General features: G+C 36.2%; 5 protein-coding genes across 13 annotated transcripts in view; 2 read left to right on the plus strand and 3 right to left on the minus strand.

Moving 5' to 3' along the window:
* LOC117236736 (CREB-regulated transcription coactivator 1) overlaps positions 1 to 7,790 on the minus strand; it is a 64,549-nt gene extending 56,759 nt beyond the window's left edge. For 5 of the 8 annotated variants that reach the window (XM_033499931.1, XM_033499938.1, XM_033499936.1 and 2 more), the window contains exon 1: positions 7,463 to 7,777. In XM_033499931.1, the coding sequence (XP_033355822.1) occupies positions 7,463 to 7,576 (114 nt within the window). In that variant the 5' untranslated portion in view covers positions 7,577 to 7,777. Of the gene's footprint in view, positions 1 to 7,462 lie in introns of all 8 variants that reach the window. The other 3 variants (XM_033499940.1, XM_033499939.1, XM_033499934.1) reach the window with 3 other exon arrangements.
* Positions 7,791 to 7,875: 85 nt separating this feature from the next.
* On the plus strand, positions 7,876 to 11,467 carry LOC117236735 (mucosa-associated lymphoid tissue lymphoma translocation protein 1-like). Its single transcript, XM_033499930.1, has 11 exons — positions 7,876 to 8,694; positions 8,776 to 8,939; positions 9,016 to 9,202; positions 9,281 to 9,545; positions 9,615 to 9,707; positions 9,779 to 10,004; positions 10,070 to 10,253; positions 10,331 to 10,545; positions 10,646 to 10,744; positions 10,828 to 11,096; positions 11,191 to 11,467. Exons 1-11 carry the CDS (start codon positions 8,558 to 8,560, stop codon positions 11,293 to 11,295), a joined length of 1,944 nt encoding a protein of 647 aa, XP_033355821.1. The 5' UTR covers positions 7,876 to 8,557; the 3' UTR covers positions 11,296 to 11,467.
* Positions 11,468 to 11,497: 30 nt separating this feature from the next.
* Positions 11,498 to 12,878, minus strand: LOC117236741. The gene is made up of 3 exons (XM_033499945.1): positions 12,190 to 12,878; positions 11,789 to 11,981; positions 11,498 to 11,721 (listed from the first exon to the last, which is right to left on the minus strand). The coding sequence occupies exons 1-3, from the start codon at positions 12,502 to 12,504 to the stop codon at positions 11,555 to 11,557; spliced, it is 675 nt and encodes a 224-aa protein (XP_033355836.1). The 5' UTR covers positions 12,505 to 12,878; the 3' UTR covers positions 11,498 to 11,554.
* A 148-nt stretch (positions 12,879 to 13,026) lies between these two features.
* Positions 13,027 to 14,399, plus strand: LOC117236740 (probable 39S ribosomal protein L24, mitochondrial). The gene is made up of 5 exons (XM_033499944.1): positions 13,027 to 13,317; positions 13,404 to 13,592; positions 13,649 to 13,851; positions 13,928 to 14,114; positions 14,187 to 14,399. Exons 1-5 carry the CDS (start codon positions 13,222 to 13,224, stop codon positions 14,271 to 14,273), a joined length of 762 nt encoding a protein of 253 aa, XP_033355835.1. The 5' UTR covers positions 13,027 to 13,221; the 3' UTR covers positions 14,274 to 14,399.
* A 170-nt stretch (positions 14,400 to 14,569) lies between these two features.
* LOC117236732 (serine-rich adhesin for platelets) overlaps positions 14,570 to 20,580 on the minus strand; it is a 60,093-nt gene continuing 54,082 nt past the window's right edge. For both annotated transcript variants that reach the window (XM_033499927.1, XM_033499926.1), the window contains 4 exons: positions 18,892 to 19,841; positions 16,061 to 18,530; positions 15,597 to 15,752; positions 14,570 to 15,525 (listed from right to left, as the gene is read on the minus strand). In XM_033499927.1, the coding sequence (XP_033355818.1) occupies positions 15,356 to 15,525; positions 15,597 to 15,752; positions 16,061 to 18,530; positions 18,892 to 19,841 (3,746 nt within the window). In that variant the 3' untranslated portion in view covers positions 14,570 to 15,355. The remainder of the gene's footprint in view (positions 15,526 to 15,596; positions 15,753 to 16,060; positions 18,531 to 18,891; positions 19,842 to 20,580) is intronic.

The following is a 20,580-nucleotide window of genomic DNA, read 5'->3' on the forward strand; positions in this document are numbered from 1 at the left end:
ATAACTGAAACTGAAACCAATTCGAGAATGTACACCTTTCATTTTCAAAGATATAAATAAGAATAAGAGTAACTCGACCTAATATTTTACGCGTTAAAAAAGATTACTGATTTACGAATGATACGATTCAAACGTGCATAGAATTTTAGATTCGTGATGAAATTCATGCAATACGAATAAATATCTTAAACGTATAATTAGAATCAAGAGCAGTTCCACTAAATATCGCAGCTTGATTAATACGATCGAATTTATCGATCGTTTAATGATTGATTTCTCGTAACTTGTAGATATAATTTCAGGTTTGTTTCCAACTTTACCAATATGATCTCGGTACTATATAATATCGTTATTCGTTACAGTGTTAATGAAATTCCACAGAATTTTGTACAACACACATCAAATCTTCATAAAATGTTTCTATTAACGTTTAAATATTTTTGTGAAAGCAAACGGTTCTTTCTCCTTTTTTTCAACGAAAAAGGACACTTTCTAAGATCGACTTGGAATGATCCAGGACGGATAGAATGAACGTATAAGAACGAGCGGATTTATCGAGAATCGAAAGATCGTCACCTACAAACATACTTTCAACGTTTGCTGAAATTGAATATATCGAATCAGGCAAGCTCCTACGATTTATATTACAATTTATAAGAAGCTTTCTAGCCTGGCGATTGAACGTTGCTATCGATACAAAATTCGAGAGACTCTCGATCAGGTTCTGACTGAAAATCGATAGCATTCAAAAACTCCGACGTTACATTAAGAGCAACGTGTTTCATGGGAATTTTAGGAAGGAACGCATTTGGGATATTCTTCCCTTCTCTTTCGGTCCCGATCGTTAAAATCCTACACGTCTCAAACTTTAGACCCGCATTCCTGGCCCAACCACGATCCGATAAACATCCTTCTCTCCTTCCATGGTTTCATCATCATTCGAATTCCACCACTGGGTTCTTGTTTTTCCAGTCGAGATCAGGACCAAAAAAATTCGAACGATTCGTAGGGAAATGTTTGGGGCGATACAAGAGAACCGATAGGAGCGTAGCTCGTACCCTCTTCACGAGAATCTTACAAGGAACGCTATTCAATCGTTGTTGAACGGTTCGAAATGGTACGCTACAATGTTCGCAAAATTATTTAAAAGATCCCAGTGGCAATGGAAGATCACACAGGAATAGCATTGGTTGATTTGCCAATTTTGATATTAATTTGTGGCTAAAAGAGAGCAGAAATAAATAGAACATAATAGAAGGATGGAATTATATCTGTCGAGTTGAAAATTCCAAGTCTTTTTTAAAACTAGGTGATAAATCCATGGAGTTTTAGAGAAACGAAGGATCCAGCTGATGTTATAACGATCGATATTTCAAATATTCAGAGTGGCTGGGAGAAACATGTTTAATAGCAAGATGTGTGATTACAGTACTGATGAAATTTGAAAGTTTCTACAATGCATACGACACGTTCGTAAAAATTTCCTATGGTAAGCGTTTGAAAGATTGGCAAACTTTAGATAGGAATTTTCGTCACATTTTCTATTCAAATGGATGTTTCCAATTGTGTGCAAAGAGCTTATCATCGTCGAAAGATATTTTCGGTTGCGATGCGTCGATACGTGGTCGTGATACAAAATAATAAAGAAATGACAAAGACGGATATACAGTGAACAAAAATAGAGCTAACTACTTAAACCAATTGCCAATAACATTTTCTCAGAAATATTTTTACGAACTTTGCAGCATTTCTGGCAGTAGACACGTATATCGAGAAATTCCACCATCGGTTAATCGAATAATGCTCCTTGTTAAGAAAGCCTGTTCTCACACACAGCGTAGCCTATAAACAAACTATGATAGAAAATACATCGCAATAAAGTTAAACGGAGAAAAATTAAACGGACTGCGATAAAAGTGCACTCACGGCCGGTCACTTATGTTTCACGTTAGGATTACGCAATTCCACGCGGTGAAAGTATCCGTTTTTTTTTTCTTGTACAAGTAGATACAACTCGTTTTGCATTCGCTCGACCAGATGACGCAGCGTTAGAAATTTCACGTAACTCGCCTTTCGCTCGACTATCATATTTTTGTTCCCGTGAAAAAACGCGAAAAATCTGCGAGAAATTGTGGAGCTTTCTGAAAAAGAACCTATTGGTCTATAGTAAATATACAGAGTGGTCATCGGATATCACGATATTTGAGCAGATTCTGATATTTTAACGAAAATATGTTTCGAGTATAAATTCACTGGTATCGAGTAAAGAATTTATTTAGGTGAATTTACCTATTCGTAAACAAGATATTTACCATTTCGTATTTCTTAAAGGACACGAGATATTTTTCTTGCCGGAGTCGTATTCTTCTAGCACGTTGAAAAACGAATTCAATGATAGAGTAACACGTGCCATTTTAATTATCTGATAATGATATAATTTGCCTCTCGATTGGAATCTACAACTTCGTCACTTGTACGTAACACCAATGATTAATAAATTAATTGCTCCTACTGCATAATTGCATCCACTTGCTTAACGATAATGAATTATAAGATATCTAGATTGTTAATTCAAAAGTTGTTTCACACGGAATATGGTGTAGATTTACACGGAACTTTACAGCAGAAACTTTACCGATATTCTCGTTTCTTACAGCTGGACAAATACATTTACACGTCTATCTTTATCGTTTATATATAAAAATGGCAAAATTCTTTAAGATCCGTTATATACAATTAACGATCGAAGCGTAACTAACATTAGAAAACTGGAACTAAAACGTATCAACGTAATATTACTCGATTCACCATTTTATCTTACAGCACTTTTTTCCAGAAAGCTCCTTAATTATTCTACACCGGAGGGTTTAAAATACCGAGTGGAAGTAATTCTTCGCGAGAAAATAGAAGAGTACGATGAATATAGAGAGAATGGTGATTCGTTATTCGATAAATCAATTAAATCTCTGACCACGATCGAAGAGTTGTATAAGTGGCTCGGATATTAATCCGAAAACTGAAATATTTCGCTCTCGAAAACTGAGTTTCTGTTCAATGGGATCAATTTCATGCGCGCGCGCACATACATACATACATACACACGTACACGCTCTGTCCCGTCTCTCTTTCTCTCCTTTTGTCTCTATTTCCTTTCATCGGTCATTGTTCTATTTTACCGGACTCGCATGGAGAGACGGTGACCCCGCACATTTTTTTAACTTTCGAACATTTCGATCCGATATCGCGAGACAAAGGTTTTGTACCGTTTTCACCGAACGACTGGAACGACCTATCCGAATGCTTGCCGCGGTCAAATATCCAGATATTCGATTCCGACACTTTGACATGTCGGTTTATTTGACATTGTGGCGTACAAAAGTAATTTGGACACAAATTTATGAAGACCACACGGGAAAATCGTGATAGATCACGTTCCCGCTTTTTGCAGGCAAACAATCGTACAATTCTGTTACACTGCCAACGAGTCCCAAAATTTTCTCTTTATTTGGTTTCAGGATCAACTGTTCTTTCAGTTTTTGCAATTTTTTAATCATATTAAAATTTGGTCCCAATTATTGCAATTTTAACCACCACGAATAACACAAAAATCGGAAAACCATGAGAAAAGGAAAATATATATATATAGCTTCGATACAATTATTTATAACAGTCGAGTCACATAACAGCGTTAACGAGATCTCAGATTGTTTCGAAAAATATTTCTTCGAGTATTTAAATACCTTGGTGAACCACTGTACACCGGTGAAAAGGAACGTTGAGATCGTGAAAAATATTTACCATCGAAGATGAAGATATTTTCTTTTACCAGTGATCACGGTAATATAGCATGGACTGTAATATAATTCGCTGAAATTTGTAAAATAAATAAATTAGTGCTTTAAGTATAGCTGTCGTTGATAAACGACAAAACGAAAATTTCGTGGAACCTGACCATTAACGAACGATATTGAGATTTTAATTGAGTTGAGACGCGAAAATTGCTTATTAACGACTCTATTTTACAATTACTTCACTAATTACCTTATTCTTCAATAATTATAACTCTGTCTACGCTGTACTAGCTTCTACGAAATAAACGTTTATATTTATGTGTATTTTTATGTTCGTAGAAATTTTTATCTCAAAATTAGGTTCACTTATTGACACGTATTACATTGATAACGATATTATGTTTAGCTTTGTCATCTTTCTCCGTTTCGAGGGAACGAATTACGAGGATATAATCGTACCTAAAGGGTCAAGCATAATTTACAGAATAGAATATACCATAATCCTATTTATCACAGAATTGTATATCTCAGTAAGTTACAGTAACGTAAGGAAAATTATCGCGATCAATCTTCCTGAAAGATATGTCGGAACGTATTGTTCGATCAGTCCCGAAAGTATTAAAACAAGTGTAAACGTCGTTGAAAGCGTCGAGAACGTAGTTAACAAACGATCATTGTTTTTCCCATTCGACAATAGAGAGATTAAGGCATGCGCGAGTGGCACATCGAGTTGGAACGATTCGAGCGATTAACCGCCGCGTTCGTAATCGTTATCGAGGCCGTTAACGGTATAGCGATTGAGAAGCGTGCAGCTCGGCGAATCGTTGTATCAAAAATCACTACTCGGATCAAAGATCGTGTATGAGACGCAAAAATCTACGATCGCGTCGCGCGCGGGTTAAGCACAAGCGAAGGAAATGAAAAATGGTATAGAGACGCGATACTCTGCACGGTTTTAACTGGTCAGATCTGAATTATCGACGCTGATTAATAGAATAAATGCTGATTCGTAAATACAGATGCGATTACGTACAATGTAATAGTAAATATTTTTCACATGTTAAGATTTTCCATTCACATTATTTCATGGAAATAAAAATTCCCTCGATAAATCAAACGTTACGAACTATCACGACAGATAATTCGTGACTTTTCCACGTTGCTAACGAAATCAGTCACGATCTGAAAAACGAAAACGCTCGAAAACATCCATCAGACGGGGAAACGTACAGTGGCTGAGACAAGTATTCGAACACTTGTGGAAACCTTCTACGAATATATTATACGTGTTATCGGAAACATTTTGAAATTTCGTTGAAACTACAATGAAACCCGACTGTCGTTCTTAATATTGGTGAAATTTCAAATAAAAATCTGAAAATGTATAATACATAGATATTTAGTGTAAGTAATATGTTTTGTAGGAATCACGAAAGTATTTACGCGGTCAATTCGTTATATTAATAAGTCTGAATATTCAGTAGAATCATCGTCAACGTTTATTACGTGTTTAAGATAGTTATTCGTGCTATATACTAATCTTTTCTAAATATATGTTTACAGTATATGCCCTGTTAACTTCAAATTTTACCAACGTACGAACAAGAAGTTTCGTATCATGCACGTAATATATCCATAGAAATTTTCTATGGTAAGTGTTCGAATATTTTTAGGTGAGCCATTGAAAGTATCACGAAACTTTGAATTACCCTGACATTCCAACGTTCGCCAGATAATACTACGATGCCCGAACGGAGCGTGAAAGAAAAATAAAGAGAAATGCGTAGTGCGAGAAGAATTCGACGGACACCTGAAAACGTGCACGAGCGTGCGCGCGCGCGCGCCTGCTCCAACGACCCATAGATTAAGTCAGCGTACCGTAAATAACGCAGCGATATCGACTGATCGAATGGTGAACTTTAACGTATAACGCAGCTTCCGCATTTAGTACAATGCCAGCGTTATGTAATAGCTGTACGGTTATCGGTACCCGTCTAGTGAAAAACGCGCCAATTTCGCGCGATTCCCGCGGAACCAAATGTTTCCACGTGAAACAACGACAGAAGGCGCTGCGCTCGCTCTGTCGAAAAAACGCGATCGGTGTGTCGTGAATCGAGCCACTTTTTTACCTTTCTCAGTTGAAAGTTGAAAATCGTCTCGCGAAATCCTAGGAGCGACTCGTAACATTCACGTAGGAACTCTCGAAAACCGAACGTTTACATGTTGACCTCGTTACGCTTATCATGTTCAACAGTTAACAGTTAATAATTAATTTTAACGGAAAATGGAATTTACAAGATCGAAAAGATCGTACGACCATGAAATTTTAATCTTATCTGTTTGATTTTTCGTAAACACTGATGATTCGATTTTGATAATGGGTTGGACGCAATTCCGTTAATGACACTCTGTCATTGTAGAAGGTATCGTCCTTTTATCGTTTAAAAGCGAAAACGTTAAGGAAAGCAATTTCGCGCAGGAGCGAGACGATAGATTGTTTCGGTGCCCGGAACCGGAAATGTTATACTTAACGAGGGCGATTTTCATTGGTGTTTTCAGCGTGCGAAAAATTAGGTCGTTGACCGATCGTTCAACATATTCGAAAAATTGGTCCTGCCTTCGCGACTAGAGTAGGCTAAATATGTTCATCGATAATTCGCTTGTGCGATGCATCTATACAGTGATACCGTAGATTCAAGCAAAACACGGTTTGTTTCCCTGTCTTGCGAGAGAGCAAAAACATACTTTGCATAGACTCTATCTTGAATCAAACTGAAACACGTGATTCTACGGAACACGATTTTAACAATTTCGAAGTCGCGACGGTACCTGAGAACAACGAATACGATTGACTTAATACGTTCGTTTCACGAGAATGGTTTGAAAGTCGATAGACTTTGAAGGAAAATTGAGCGTATCTGAACGAACGATAAACTATTAGTAAAACGAAGAACAGTTCATTTGGTCACTATCGATCGTGGATAAAAGTATGTCGCGTAAATAGAAACACAAACACGATGATCGTTTACCGTGGACGGTTCTAACTAGTTTTCAGCGAAGAAGAAACGAAGAAACACAGTGACTTTTCCTAATCGCGAACGTTTAATTAGAATGCATACGGGTGATCGATTCGAAAAAGAAACGAAGATTTTCTTGAAAATACGATGGTCTGTTCGAACAAGTCAGCAGGATGGATACGATTGTCGATCGCACACGTATGCATTTATTAAGAACTTACAGGACGGATGGTGGCAAACAAGCGCACAGTACGTTTCGCATAGTATACCGGAGTATATACTCGTTCTACATATACGCGTATTCATACACTCTTACACGCGACCAACGAAGAGACACATACATTTTCCGTCCGACACACTACGATAACGAATAGGAAAGAGAAACAGAGGGCCAGCGGACGAGTGCGTGTAGCTGTGCGCGTTAACACAAGTACTGATAGTAAGCTAGTCACAGACTCATACACACGTCTCGATCGTATAGCAAAACGAGCACATAGAGACATACATACACGCACACACGCACAGAGTCGACACACGGCGCAACGAGGAGAGAGAATGCCCGTTGTTTACGTTCTAACATCTGAACCGAGGAAGGTATACGGAAAATATGAAGATATATCCCTCCATGGCAAGGACCTACTGGGATTTCCTTACTCTGCTTGTGACATCCGAAACTTCTCGCATGATCGCCTCGAACGCCGCTCTTTCCTGCGCTTCCTTCTGTTTGTGTAGCGCGATCTTGTCACTGAACTTTCGTGGATTCGCCATGATGGCTCGGCACTAGATCTCCCGACACTCGCGAGTATCGTGCACCTACTATCGTGTACCCTCTACCCCCTCACACGTTTTCCTTTTTCACCGATCGCACCAATAAGGGCTCCCTAAATTTCACCACGTTAGAACCCGTAACCTACTGCCTTCTGGATGGCACTGCCGATCACTGATACGCAAGATTATGCGGCGCAGCGCGCCACGCGCATCGCGCAGGAGCCGCTTTTTGCGGGCTCATTGGTCACACCGATCCCCCACCATTCCATCGTACCCGCAATAAAAGACTGACGACATTTTTCCGGGGTGTTCCAAAAAGCTCGCTCTTTCGTTTGGTCTTACAATGTACTACGCTGTAGATAAAACAGATTAACATCCATGTTTTATTACCACATGCTCATAAACGTAAATCAGTGAAAGATTGTTTACTTTTTATTTGTTTCGAAATATATTACATTAGCTCTTGCGATTCCTCCCTTTGCGTATTAACAAATATACGTATTGTTTACATTTATTTGTACTTATTATGTTATTTTAAACGAATAAATATTTATAGACTGAACGATATAAGGTTATTTTATGTATATGAAAAATTTCTCTCTATAGTTAGTTATACCTTGTATATTTCCTTTACACGAAATTTAACTAATATAATTTTTTTTCGCATGTATAATTGATATATAATTTTTGTACTGTTTTTCGCTTCTGCTGTATCGATCGAGAACAGGATATCATCGATTGTATATTTGCGAAGATCATTATGGATTACAATTATGTTACATTTTCCTTGTATATATAAAAATTGTTGCATGAGTAAAAAGAAAACCGTAAACTGAAATTATATTAAAATGTTAACTTAATTATGGTTATTATTTTTACATTTTATGCCTTAAAATGTAAAAATGTCATTGTGTATGTGATACAGTGTTTTACTTTCACCGTTTTCTCACAATAAATATATGAAATATAAATTTTATAAAAATGACTCATTTTGATAAAGACACGTATATTGAATGTTTACCAGTAACTGTATATAATGAGATAGTTAATGCATTGAATAAAGACGCAGCTTGGATAACATTAGCAAATCATGTAGCTGAAGAGCTTCAATATCCATGGTAAGAAAACAATAGTATTTAAAAAATACAAGGTATTATAATTTAAAATATATCATTCTATTGCATACGTTTTATGTATAGTACTCTGTGGATACAATCTTTAAACGAGATCAAACATCCAAACGATTCTCCTGGACAAAAGCTGCTTTCTGAATTAAGTATTAAAATGTGTACTATAGAGATTTTACATGCTTTATTAAGCGACTGCAAGCTTTATAACATTCTTTCAATTATATCTGATCCAGGTATGATAATATTTATTGTGACCTATTTATTCGAAAAATTACAAACTTACTATTTCCTGAATACCAATGCTCTTAGAACCTTTGAGCATTATTATGCATCCAACAGAGGAATTTCAAACTAGCATTTTGAAAGTATCATTTGGACATCGTCTTCGTCTATGCTGTAAAGCTGTTGGGATGCCATTACCAAATTACATATGGTACCATAATAATAATGAATTGCAGCACTGTACTTCTGATGTGCTTGATTTTATTATAGTTAGGTACATTTTTAGGAAAAATGTTTGTATACTTTTATTGGTTATTATGTCATTGTAACATTTATTTTATTTATTCCGAAGTGCTTCTCAAGCAGGAGAATATAGATGTAAGGTATTTCAAATTAAAAATGATGGAACTCTCGTATCAACTTTGACTTCAAAGGCTATAACTGTACAAATTTTTTCTACACCTGTTGTGATAGAAGAACAACCACAGCCACTTTTAGAAGTTAAAGAAGGTGAAAATTTTACAATTCATTGTAAAGCCAATAGTTATTCCAAACCACGTTACCAATGGTTCCATGACAATACTAAACTAGAAGGAGAAACATCTAACATTTTGCATGTAATGCAAACTACTGTTATTTCTCTAACAATATTTAATAATGTCTGCTTTATTAAAGTATGATTTTAGGTAAAACAATTTAGTTTGAAGAATGAAGGAAAATATTATTGTTATATTTATAACGATATCAGTGAAATTTATACGCAAAGAACTCGTGTAATGGTAAAGATGGATAATGATTTCATTAACATTTTATCATTATATCTTAATTTATTAATTACATTTTCATATAGATGGATCTTCCAAAATTTAAAGCAGTTGCAAAAATAGCTTTGGTCATTGCGAATGAAGAGTATGAGAACCATGAATGTCTTTTAACATCTAAAAATGATGCTGCGTGCATTGGTAATCTTCTTAAAGAAATAGGATTTGAAGTAATTTGTCTCCTCAATTTGACAATTACTCAAATGAAAAATGCAATAAAAATATTTAGCAAAGCTTTAGTTGAAGGAGTGTATGGTAAGATGTAAAAAGTGTAAATTAGAAAATATATTATTACTTAAATTATTCTTCTGTTTATATAGGCTTATTCTATTTTGCTGGACATGGTTTTAAAATGCAAGAAAGTTATATGCTTGCAACAGATGCTCCAGAAGCATATTTAAGAAAAGATGCAATATGTGAAAGTGAACTATTGTCTGCATTCCTTGAGAATGATCCTGAACTATTAATTGTTATTTTAGATATGTGTCAAACTTTACCTTCAAAGTAACTTTTTGACCTTTTTTTCATTCTTTCCATTTTCATTCTTTATCTTTATACTTAACTCATATGTTTATTTTTAGAGAATTTAATCCTGAGATATACCATGAGGTACCAACAGTGAATGTGTATAAAAGCAAGAAGAATCTTAGAAATTTAATTCAAGCATACTCTACATCTAGTCATCGACCGAGTTATGAGAAATTAAATTGTAAATATGGTTTATATATGGAACATCTCAGCGAATATATTAATAAAGATATAACTGTTACAAAATTATTTGAAGAAGTAGGAAAATGTAAGTTGTTAATACAGCACATATAATGCGTGGATACACACATAAACTTATCCTATATTTCATATTTGCAAAGTATATATGTTACAACAAATATTTGCAGCAATTGATAGCTGTTTTAAAGGGAAAGAACGGAATCAAATTCCAATGTTTGCTGTCTCTGTTACAAAACCATTTCGTCTTACTGATGCTACTTATAAAAGTAACTTTAGTTGTACTCATTATGTATTCATAAATAGAAATGTTTTTTAACTATTGTTTTAATATATATTTTAAATATTATAGACAAACGTCCAGATATCATTAATTATTTAAGTAAACTTATATCATATTCAACTCAGACAATAAATGTACTGTTTAAACAAGCAAGGATGTGCAGTAGAGTTAAAATTTCTCTATTTATGGAACCATATTTAAATATAGTAAGAATCAAAGTACTTGATTTACCAAATGTAGAAATTAACTTTTTTAATTCTATTCCTGCAAAGCGAAATAATTTATTTCAAGATCAACACGAGAAAGAGTGTTGGATTCATAATCCCCAAATCAATGAGGTATCTACTTTCTACTTAATATGAAAATACTTTTATATGAAGCAATTTAATAATTACTTGATTACAGTAACCTTTATATAGATCTTTATTGCAGGGACCATTGGTGATTTCTGTGTCAAAAGATGGTATCCCTATTGGTGCTACAGTATTGCATATAAAAGATTACATACCCCCTCTACTGAAACTTGTAAATATTTGAGAAAAGAAACATAGAGAGAAATACAATACAAGTAATTAAACATAATATAGAGGATATATTTTAAAAAGCTTTATATATTCTGTTTAAAATAATTTACATATTTATAGAACCATTAAAAAAAATTCTCTCCTCTCAATATACATGCACACTGTGACTTACAAAAAAAAAAAAATAAAAATATTTGCTATAAAATGTATAACTAGTAATTTATATTGGGATACAAATTTTATTTAATTATTTAATTATATAATGGTAAAATCTACCAAAATGATGTATGACTTACTAGCCTTACAATCCATTCACTTCCTACTCCATTTTTATACATCCTTTCAAATATATAATGAATATGCACATATGAATCTATATCCAAAAATCCTTTTATAAACAATCCCTGTATTCCTATATGAACGACTGCATCATTGTTATCTATAGCACAATTGTATCAAGTGAAAAAAATAACAGCAAAAATATGATTATAATAGCATGAGTTTACCTTTATTCCTTCTTAATTTTATGAAATAAGGAAGAAACACAAGAGATTCATCATTTATAAGAAGTAGCTCCCTTTGTCTTGGAGTTAAGCGATCAACTCTGTGCCTTAGTATTTTTATAGCTTTTTCTTTTACCATACCATTTAATGCTTCATAGTCTCGCATATTTAAAGCCGTAGATATTGCTATCAACGCCTAGAAAACATTCCTTGCTACAGCTTTATTAAATATGTAATTTTGTATTCGACATTACATATAAGTACTATTGAAATATATATCCATATTATTAAAGTTTTAGCATTAAAATTAAAGCATTAGTTCAATGCACTGTTTATTTTATTCAACGTTGTATTCTTTTTACACAGTATTAGCTTTTTTATATGACACCTCAATAAATATATACCTGATGAGCTCCTATCATAAAATCTTGTATACGAAACTCTGGGTCAATAGATGAATTCAAAATAAAATAAAACTGCACCGTTTCAAAAAAATTCCATTGCTTAGGATATCCAAACATTAACGGTGGCAAACTGCTTTGATTTTCAGAGTGTAGTAGTCTACGTACATTAAGACTTGGATTTATTATATTTGAGTATTTCGGTTCTCTCCAATGGTAAATCGTTTTTATTTTTAATTGAGCTGTATTATTCGTGTGAAACATTACGAATTGTCGCATCTGTATATGAAGTACACATTTTTTCAACCGGAATAGCATATTGTTCTGCTACTTTGCGTATATATGAAATATAACCTATTATTCTGTACAATCTATGTAATACTAGCAACGTATTCAGTTATGTGGTATTATCCTCTATTTAACGAGTATTGTTATAATATTACTCCGCTTTGTAAATTTTTACCTTTGTATTACATATATATGTACAATTTATAACTTATGATACATTTATATAAGTTAATATCTTTTCTTTTAAATATGGCGCTAGAAGAATCTAAATAAATGGTAACATGAAATAAAGTTACGTTTACAATTGTATTCACTTCAGAATATGTTCAATAGAAATGTATTTAGGACAAATTTTGAATATATAAAACTCTCTATCTATTCTCTAGGAAAAAGAAAATACAAATGTTTATTTATTCTAACATATAATGATACAAAATGTACAAAAGGTATTGACTTAGTTGAATTTAAATTTTGAGATTCCATAAATTAATACCCATGAAACACAATAGTTAAGGGAGATCATCTTTAAGTATGCGCTTACGTGATTCAGCTTGCCATCTCGTGTGCGCATTTATATAAATTTTTGGCCCGTTAGGTTCAGCTCTATTTATCGCAGATTCTCGAAGGTTATTTACATTGTAATTTAGATTTGTTTAAGATAGTAGGAAACTAAGATTTTGATTATATTATAAGAGATTTTACAGTGTCAATATTTTTTAATTTCTACTTAATATATAATTGCAAGTAATGAGGCTCACAACTATTCTATTTGGAAAGTTAGGTGAATGGTCGAAAAAATATGCGAATTTACCAGACCGCTACATAGACCGTGTCTCAGAACGTGTATGTGAATTTGTTTTGTGTTAATATTTACTGTATCTTATATTTATATGGTATTTAGATTAGAAAATAATATTTTATATGTATAGGTATTGTGGAAACCTCCACCTGGCAAACCACAATTTCTTAAACGTAAAATAGTACCAAATAAGAAATTGTACTATTCTATCCATCGACCATGGACAACAAATTTTCAATATGAGAATTGGGTTATGAAACGTAGAGATTGGTCACCAGTTGAACCCATAAAAGATTGGAGTTTCTTTCGTGGTGATCGTGTATGTATCTATATGTGTTATATCAAAGGCTTTGATATTAAAACTTTATTTTTTAGGTGGAACTCTTAACTGGTCCTGATAAGGGAAAACAAGGAATAGTACACGATATTATACAGGAGAGAAATTGGGTTATTGTTCATGGATTAAATACAAAAGTAATAGTACGGGGGAAAAAGAAAGGTTTTCCTGGAATTTACTTGCGTGTAGAACAACCATTATTAGTTACGACTCAAGTGCAATTAATAGATCCTTCAGATTTGTAAGTATAATAAAATATCGAGAAATATGTATATATAGCTTGCTGTTTATAGCTTTAAACATTTAATTTATTTTAGGAAACGGACTGCAATAGAATGGAGATATACACAAGATGGTGAATATGTAAGAGTGTCTCTTAGAACTGGCAGAATTATTCCCATACCTGTATCAAGTCAAGAAACTGTAGATTACAAAACTCCAGATATGTATGTTGAAGAACATAAAGATACTACTGAAAGTGACGTAAAGGAATTAACATTCGAAGTATGTACAACCTGCAATCTAATAACATTATGTCAGTAGGGGAGTGTATTATTGATTTTCATTGATTTGTAGGCAAAATTGAAGACATTTGAAATGGATATTATGGATAAAATGGGAATTGTAGAGGATCGTGTACCAAAGAAATATTATTGGTATTAATTTTTCTAAATACATGTAACGTATCAATTTTTTTTATTGTATATATAAAAGTGAGCTTTAAGACGTTTTTAAATCTTTATTTCGTTACTGTAAACTTGATTGAAAGTAAAGATATAATATAATACAGTTTGAAAAATGCCTTTATAGTTCTGATTGTGTTGTGAAAACAAAATTAGATTACGATATCCTGTTTCATGAAACATGTTGAAAATGTTTCTAAAATCAAAGAATTAAATATTTTTTTCTAAATATTCTAAGGTAAAATATTTTTTGTAGAATTATCGTTTATTAAAGAATTCGTTAAGGACAAGCCGCTTTTATTAATGCTTATTACTTTCATATTAACACACATACATATCACAGCATGATTTTTAACAAACGCGACCTAGAAACGAATGTCAGTCTACATTTAAATACTTTAGTAATGCATTATATTAACATTTCTTTTTTTTTATATTATATATGCCATATTTCTAGAACAATTGCATTTCAAATTTTTGCACGCTATTCTTATTTACAAATCATTTTTCTTCATTTATTTCATAACATTGTATTAAACAAAATCATAAAATGAATGCATATTTATATGCACGTTATTCCTTGGATTAAGCTTATAATGCAGACTAATAGTAAGATTGGGAAAAGCATTCCTTTCTTTACAATAATGAAATGTATGCAAACAAACTTCACACATCGTACTCGATGGTACGACATTAAAAAAAGAAATCTCCTAGTGGACTGAGATTTTTCAAATAATTACTTAAAAATGCTATCTCGATATACGTACATATAAGCACAATATGTGAATCCTAATCGTAAGTAGATTCCAACGAAATGTTTGTTATTTTTTGAGAATACGAAAAGACAAACTAAGTACGCGATACATTGTGATTTCGAACATGAGAATGTATCAGGAGATCGTCGAAACGGTGTACATATCGTATCCTTCGAATTCAACACAAAAATTGCCTGCTACGAAATCATTATGTTTCTCACATTCGAAATTTGTTGTTTTGTAATAACGTTACATTTATGCAGTCATGATGATTCGTTCGGAACGATTACTTTTATTTGACTATCATTCACGACGATTTGGTGGCAGGGTGCCTGACTAGGAGGTTTACTTCGCCGTCATGTAGTTTCTTCATGAGGGACCACGCTTCGATTCTTGACATACGTGTCACATCGTATCCATTCACTTCTAATAACTGGTCCCCTGCTTTCAAGGCACCTGTTTTTTCGGCAGCACCTCCTATATCGTAATATATTTATTAGATTTCAAAGTTATAAATATAAGAGACAAATCTATAATGGAAAACATACCGGTAAATATTTTCTTGATCAGCAACGGTCTATCCCCAAGGGGGCTGTCTCTACCTCCTTCGAGACTGAATCCCAAACCAGTTCCATCCTTGTAAACCGCTACAACTGACGGCGGACCCCACGCAGTGTCCTCTGAGGTGTCGTTTGTCTCGAATCCTTTGAAAAAAAAAGCGTTATTGGTTATTACGAATTAAACGTATCTCCTAAGATTGCTAGACTGCGGATATTTATGCGAATTTGTATTTTTATAAATATTTCTATCAACTGAAACAGTAAGATTTATACAGAAATTTGTCTATCATATTAAATATTACATCGTAGGTACATCGAATATAGAGGAACTTTTTACAGAAAAGCAATTTTAAAATCCAGTTTTTTTCTACGGCGGTGTACTTTGTGCGATGAACTGTTCTTTAAAATCCGCAATGTATTAATTACCTATAGTGCAATTTCATCAAAATTACCTTCGATAATAGTTTCGACACTCGCGGTCCGTGATTTCAATTTGCACCCTTCCTCTGACCTCGCTCGAGAAACAACTAAAACAACTTCCGATCTGGGTTGCTTGAGCACCGCTATGCTTTCTCTGTGCGTGAGACCCTGCGTGCCTCTGCCATTTATACTTAGAATCCTATCTCCCCTCTGCACACGGCCATCCTTGTCAGCGATAGAATGTGCCAGTACTCGATGAATCGTGATTTCTTTAATTTCACAATCCGCCCCTCCGGCTAGAGTGATTCCAACGCTACCGGTTGGATTCTCCTTATGAAGTAAGACAACGATCACGTCGTGAGCACCTCGAACTTCTTCGAGACTCGCCTCTTCCACTAGCTGCGCTAATTCCTGTTGCGAAATCAAGCTGGTGCTACTGGCCAACGAACTGATACTCCCAAACTGCTCGCTGCAGCATCTGTCTGTGTCAACATCGGTTCCAACCGGAGACACGTTTCCGTCCACGCTGCTGTCCAAACTGGGAAATCGGTTATGAGTAGCTACAGTAGTTTGTTGCGGGCTGGTGGGACTATTCACTTCCAGAGCCTTCTTCATGTCCGTCACACTGATGCTTCTTCGACCAAGATTTCTCGTCGTTGGTATTTTCGATAGCAACGATTTCGACTTTTCCGCTTCTGCCATTTCGTCTCCGCTGTTGTCAGTTACTCTCGACTTTCCCAACGTTCCCATCTTCGAGAATGGCTTATCCTCGTTCCAGTACTCGCTTAACATCGACGAGCTTCTTCTGATGTATCGATTGTCCTTAGGTTCCCACTGTGATCTGTTCTGAACGTTGCAGGAGAGAGTACTGCTCCTTTCGGTTCTCGTTTCACCACTTTGAGCTCGCAGTTTCGTGTCTGCTTTCGCGCTCAGAATATCTTCCAGGCTCATCTGACTCTTCGATCGACCAAAACTTCCATCATCCACGTGTATCGCCGACCTAGATCTACTCTTCGTCGTCAGGATCGTCAGAAGATCGTTCTGATCTTCGGCAGGTTTCTTCGGAGGTATGCTAGGAGGAGATCGCTGTTTCGATACTTGCAGCAGTCCAGATTCGTTTTCGTTCCCTTGTTTTCGTCTATTGGTCGACGACAGATCGACCGAGTTGAATTGTTGTTCCTCGATTATGGCAGACTTATTGTTCTTCAAACCGTTATCTACGGCGCTAATATCGACGTCAGATTTCTTTTCTGTTTTATTAGCCATTTTCTCTTCGGGCGATTTAACCAAAGCTTTCGCCTCTGTACGAACCCACATTTTCAAATCATTCGAAGGTTCTATTATCTCGAACTTCGACTGCCTCACGGTCGAGGACGTTACGTTCCTCTTCGAAGGCAGCTTCGACTCTTCGCTATCCTTCTCGAAAGAATCATCCTCTCCAAATGAGTCTGTTACCTCTATATAAGCGATCTTCACATCCTGTGTACCTGAAACTGTATCCTTGACACGATTTTTCTGATAGCTGTTTTCACCGTTCTCGGTGATCGTCGATCGACATTCATCGTCAGAAAACTTCCTCTGAATCAACGGGGATCCATTGAGATCCCTGCCGCTCCTACACCTAGCGCTAGCCAAAATATTCTTGCGATTGATAGCTTCTACGCTCTGCGGTTTGAGTACTCTTCTGGACAGAGACTCGGCGCTCGCCTGAGATCCAGAAGTGAGAGTCGAAGATGTGCTACAATTGGTGTCAGTACTGTTGGATCGTTTCAATTGCCTCTGAGGTATCTGAGAGTTCCTGGAGTTTGAATCTGTCGTCGGCGATCTAAGACCGGAGCTGCTACTGCTCGACGAAGATCTCTCGGAGATGAAGGCTCTGTCGCTTATGATATTGGATCTGGCAGGATATTCTGCGCTTGTTTCTCTCGCGTAAGTTCTAGTCGGGCTGTCCATGACGAGAGATCGTCGTGGATAGTTGGCTTCCGTAGAAACGTAGGATCTCTCTGACGAAACCGTAGATCGTTCCGAGGGAACCGGTGACATCGGTGGACTGAAGCCTCGAGAAATGCTACTCTGCGAGCTACTAACTGCCGAATCATTGTCCGAGTCGTCGTAATCCATCCTGGTCTTTCTCTGCGTCATTTTGGGCCTGTTACGTAATCCCTCTGGTGAACTGGCTGTAGACGCGAATTCGAAGCTGTAATCGCTTCGCGTTGGACTGCAGATGCTCTCTAAGCTTTTCGGAGGTTCGGAGAGCGGCGGTGTAGAGGTGGTTGTAGTTGTCGACGGGCTTTTCGTAGCGCTGTTTATCGAGGAATTGCTGGAAGAAGTGCCGTATACCGCGAGGCTCTTCCTTTTGAAGGCTGGCGAGTACTTGGAGTGTATCTGAGGAGCTGGCATCTTGAAGGAAGTGGTCGCCTTCAAGGGCACGCTGGCCGTGCTCGCGTTGCTCGCCAAGGAACTCTGAGAACCCCACTTGTCCTGGATGTTCACTTTCGGTAGCTGTAAAGGACGGGAAATGTTCTGATTCGTTCTGAATATAATATCGCTTGGTATTTGCCATGGAGATAGACTTATCTTCGGTAAATAGGGTAAATTCGAGGAGAGATGTTGCGTATTTTGAAAACTTGTGTGTGTTTATAATGGAGAATTTTTCCAAGAACGAATATTGTTAGTAGAGTGGCTTGTACCACCGTTCTTATCGAAATAAGTTTCAATTTTGTTACATGTCAGTGTTAACAAACGAAAACCTAAAAGTCTATTTTTCGAGGAAAGACGCCAGGTTTGGCGAAGCGATGATGCAATTTCAGGATTTTGATTTCTTTCGACGATAGCTTCTAAGGTTCGGTAAAAATAGACTTACCTGATGCAACAGTATCGAATCTCGCGACTTGATTTCAGGTAAATCAACGATAGGCGCGTCGATCGATATCGTTTCTTTTTCAGGAATGACCAGTCCTCTCAGTTTCGATATCGACTTCTTCCTCTGCTCGATCAACTGATTCCAACTAGTTCTCCTAATATCCTCATTGGGCCTCTTGAACGTAGATGCTAACGAATTCGTTCTAGTAATTTGCGGCGACGCGGGAAGTTCACTCGGCGTGGAAGTTCTATCTTGACCGTACGGACTCGACGCACAGAAACTGGTGGCACGAGACAACGCAGTTGATGTCACAGGTTTTATCGCGACACTCGGAGCATTTTGACTCGAAGTCGTCAACGAATAATTCTTCGCCGGTGATTTAGGCACCGAAGATGTTTCAAACGAGCTGATCAATGGCGTCGTCGCCGAGGTGACAGGCTTTTGTGGAACGATCGGAAACGCCTTGGAAGTATAAATAGTCGGCGACGTCACTGGCGAACTTTGCGTTATACTTGGCGATCGTCTGTACTTCTTCCCAGGATCTTGACTAACGTTTCTTCCCGAATCTGTCAAATCGAAAGAACTCTGCGTTCTGTCTGAGAAGAAGCATGTCCTCTCCTTCTGACCAGAGCTTTTCTCGTCGCTGCACACGTCTTCCGTGGACTTGTACTTGGACAATCTTCTGACGTTGTTCGTTGCAGCAGCGGCCACTACCGAATTAGGGAACAGAGGACCATCCAGGCTACTTTGCGACGAAAACATAGCGATCTTGTCCCTAACCGATCGTTCAGACTTGTCGTCCTGCCGTCGAAGGTCGCCGTTCAATGAAAATTTTCGTGGCGTCGATTCTAAGATCGCGTTTCTCGTGTACGGCGAGCAAATAATTTCTGACTTAGGTGGGCAGATTGACTCTATCTTAGGCGGACAGATTGTCTCTAACTTGGGCGGACCTGAAAGACCAAAGAAATGCCGAATACTTAGCAATGCGATAAGATAGTAACAATGGAATACTAAGAATTCATATAGATAATCTGTGATTAGGGATTATGTGAACGTTCACAGTTGAGTATCTATAGCAAGTGAGGAGAGATTCGAAGAATACGTACGGAGATTTGGCTTTCGTTAGGCTAATTCTCGTTAAATGAACTGCTTACATCGACTACTTAGCCTATAGATAGAATGAAATAAGCAGACTCCTAGCGTATAATTCTTAATACAGTGGAATTTACTTTATAGAAACTTTACTTGAATTAAATCTTCGTTAGTACCCGGTCAAATGAACTGCTTGAACCAGCAGAATCTATTTATTCGAACATGAACTATGACGCGAATGAAAAAATCGCAGATAAAGAATCTATAAAACTCCTTTGCACAAACTCTAATTATATCGATTATATGTCTCCTCGCAAGTCCATATTTGTTGATCCCGATGGCAGTCGATAGTTAAAATATTCCAAAGGTTAACAATTTTTTAGATTCGGTAACACGAGTCTGCCACAAAATAGGCGATACGTCGATGAAATTTTGCAAACAAGTAACGATATATTACGACAAGCGATATTTTTCAAATATTCGACAAGGTGAAAAATGCAGAATGTCTTTAATTCGACGATCGATTCGAAAGAAAAGTTTTAGTATTGTAACATAGAACTTGTTCTTTCCTTGTGGTCTGCGTATTTAATATCTAAA

Source organism: Bombus vosnesenskii, unplaced genomic scaffold, assembly GCF_011952255.1.
Source record: "Bombus vosnesenskii isolate JDL3184/JDL3185 unplaced genomic scaffold, Bvos_JDL3184-5_v1.1 scf7180000013352, whole genome shotgun sequence".
Taxonomy (NCBI): Eukaryota; Metazoa; Arthropoda; class Insecta; order Hymenoptera; family Apidae; genus Bombus; species Bombus vosnesenskii.

Bases quoted from the DNA above. Each gene is read 5' to 3' on its own strand.
- LOC117236735 (XM_033499930.1), top strand. From the start codon at position 8,558: ATGACTCATTTTGATAAAGACACGTATATTGAATGTTTACCAGTAACT. The intron at 8,940-9,015 runs GTATGATAATAT...CAATGCTCTTAG, and splicing joins TTCAATTATATCTGATCCAG to AACCTTTGAGCATTATTATG. The intron at 10,745-10,827 runs GTAACTTTAGTT...TAAATATTATAG, and splicing joins TACTGATGCTACTTATAAAA to ACAAACGTCCAGATATCATT.
- LOC117236741 (XM_033499945.1), bottom strand. From the start codon at position 12,504: ATGCTATTCCGGTTGAAAAAATGTGTACTTCATATACAGATGCGACAA. The intron at 11,982-12,189 runs GTATATATTTAT...AATGTTTTCTAG, and splicing joins TTATGATAGGAGCTCATCAG to GCGTTGATAGCAATATCTAC. The intron at 11,722-11,788 runs GTAAACTCATGC...ATTGTGCTATAG, and splicing joins AAAATTAAGAAGGAATAAAG to ATAACAATGATGCAGTCGTT.
- LOC117236740 (XM_033499944.1), top strand. From the start codon at position 13,222: ATGAGGCTCACAACTATTCTATTTGGAAAGTTAGGTGAATGGTCGAAA. The intron at 13,852-13,927 runs GTAAGTATAATA...AATTTATTTTAG, and splicing joins TTAATAGATCCTTCAGATTT to GAAACGGACTGCAATAGAAT. The intron at 14,115-14,186 runs GTATGTACAACC...ATTGATTTGTAG, and splicing joins TAAAGGAATTAACATTCGAA to GCAAAATTGAAGACATTTGA.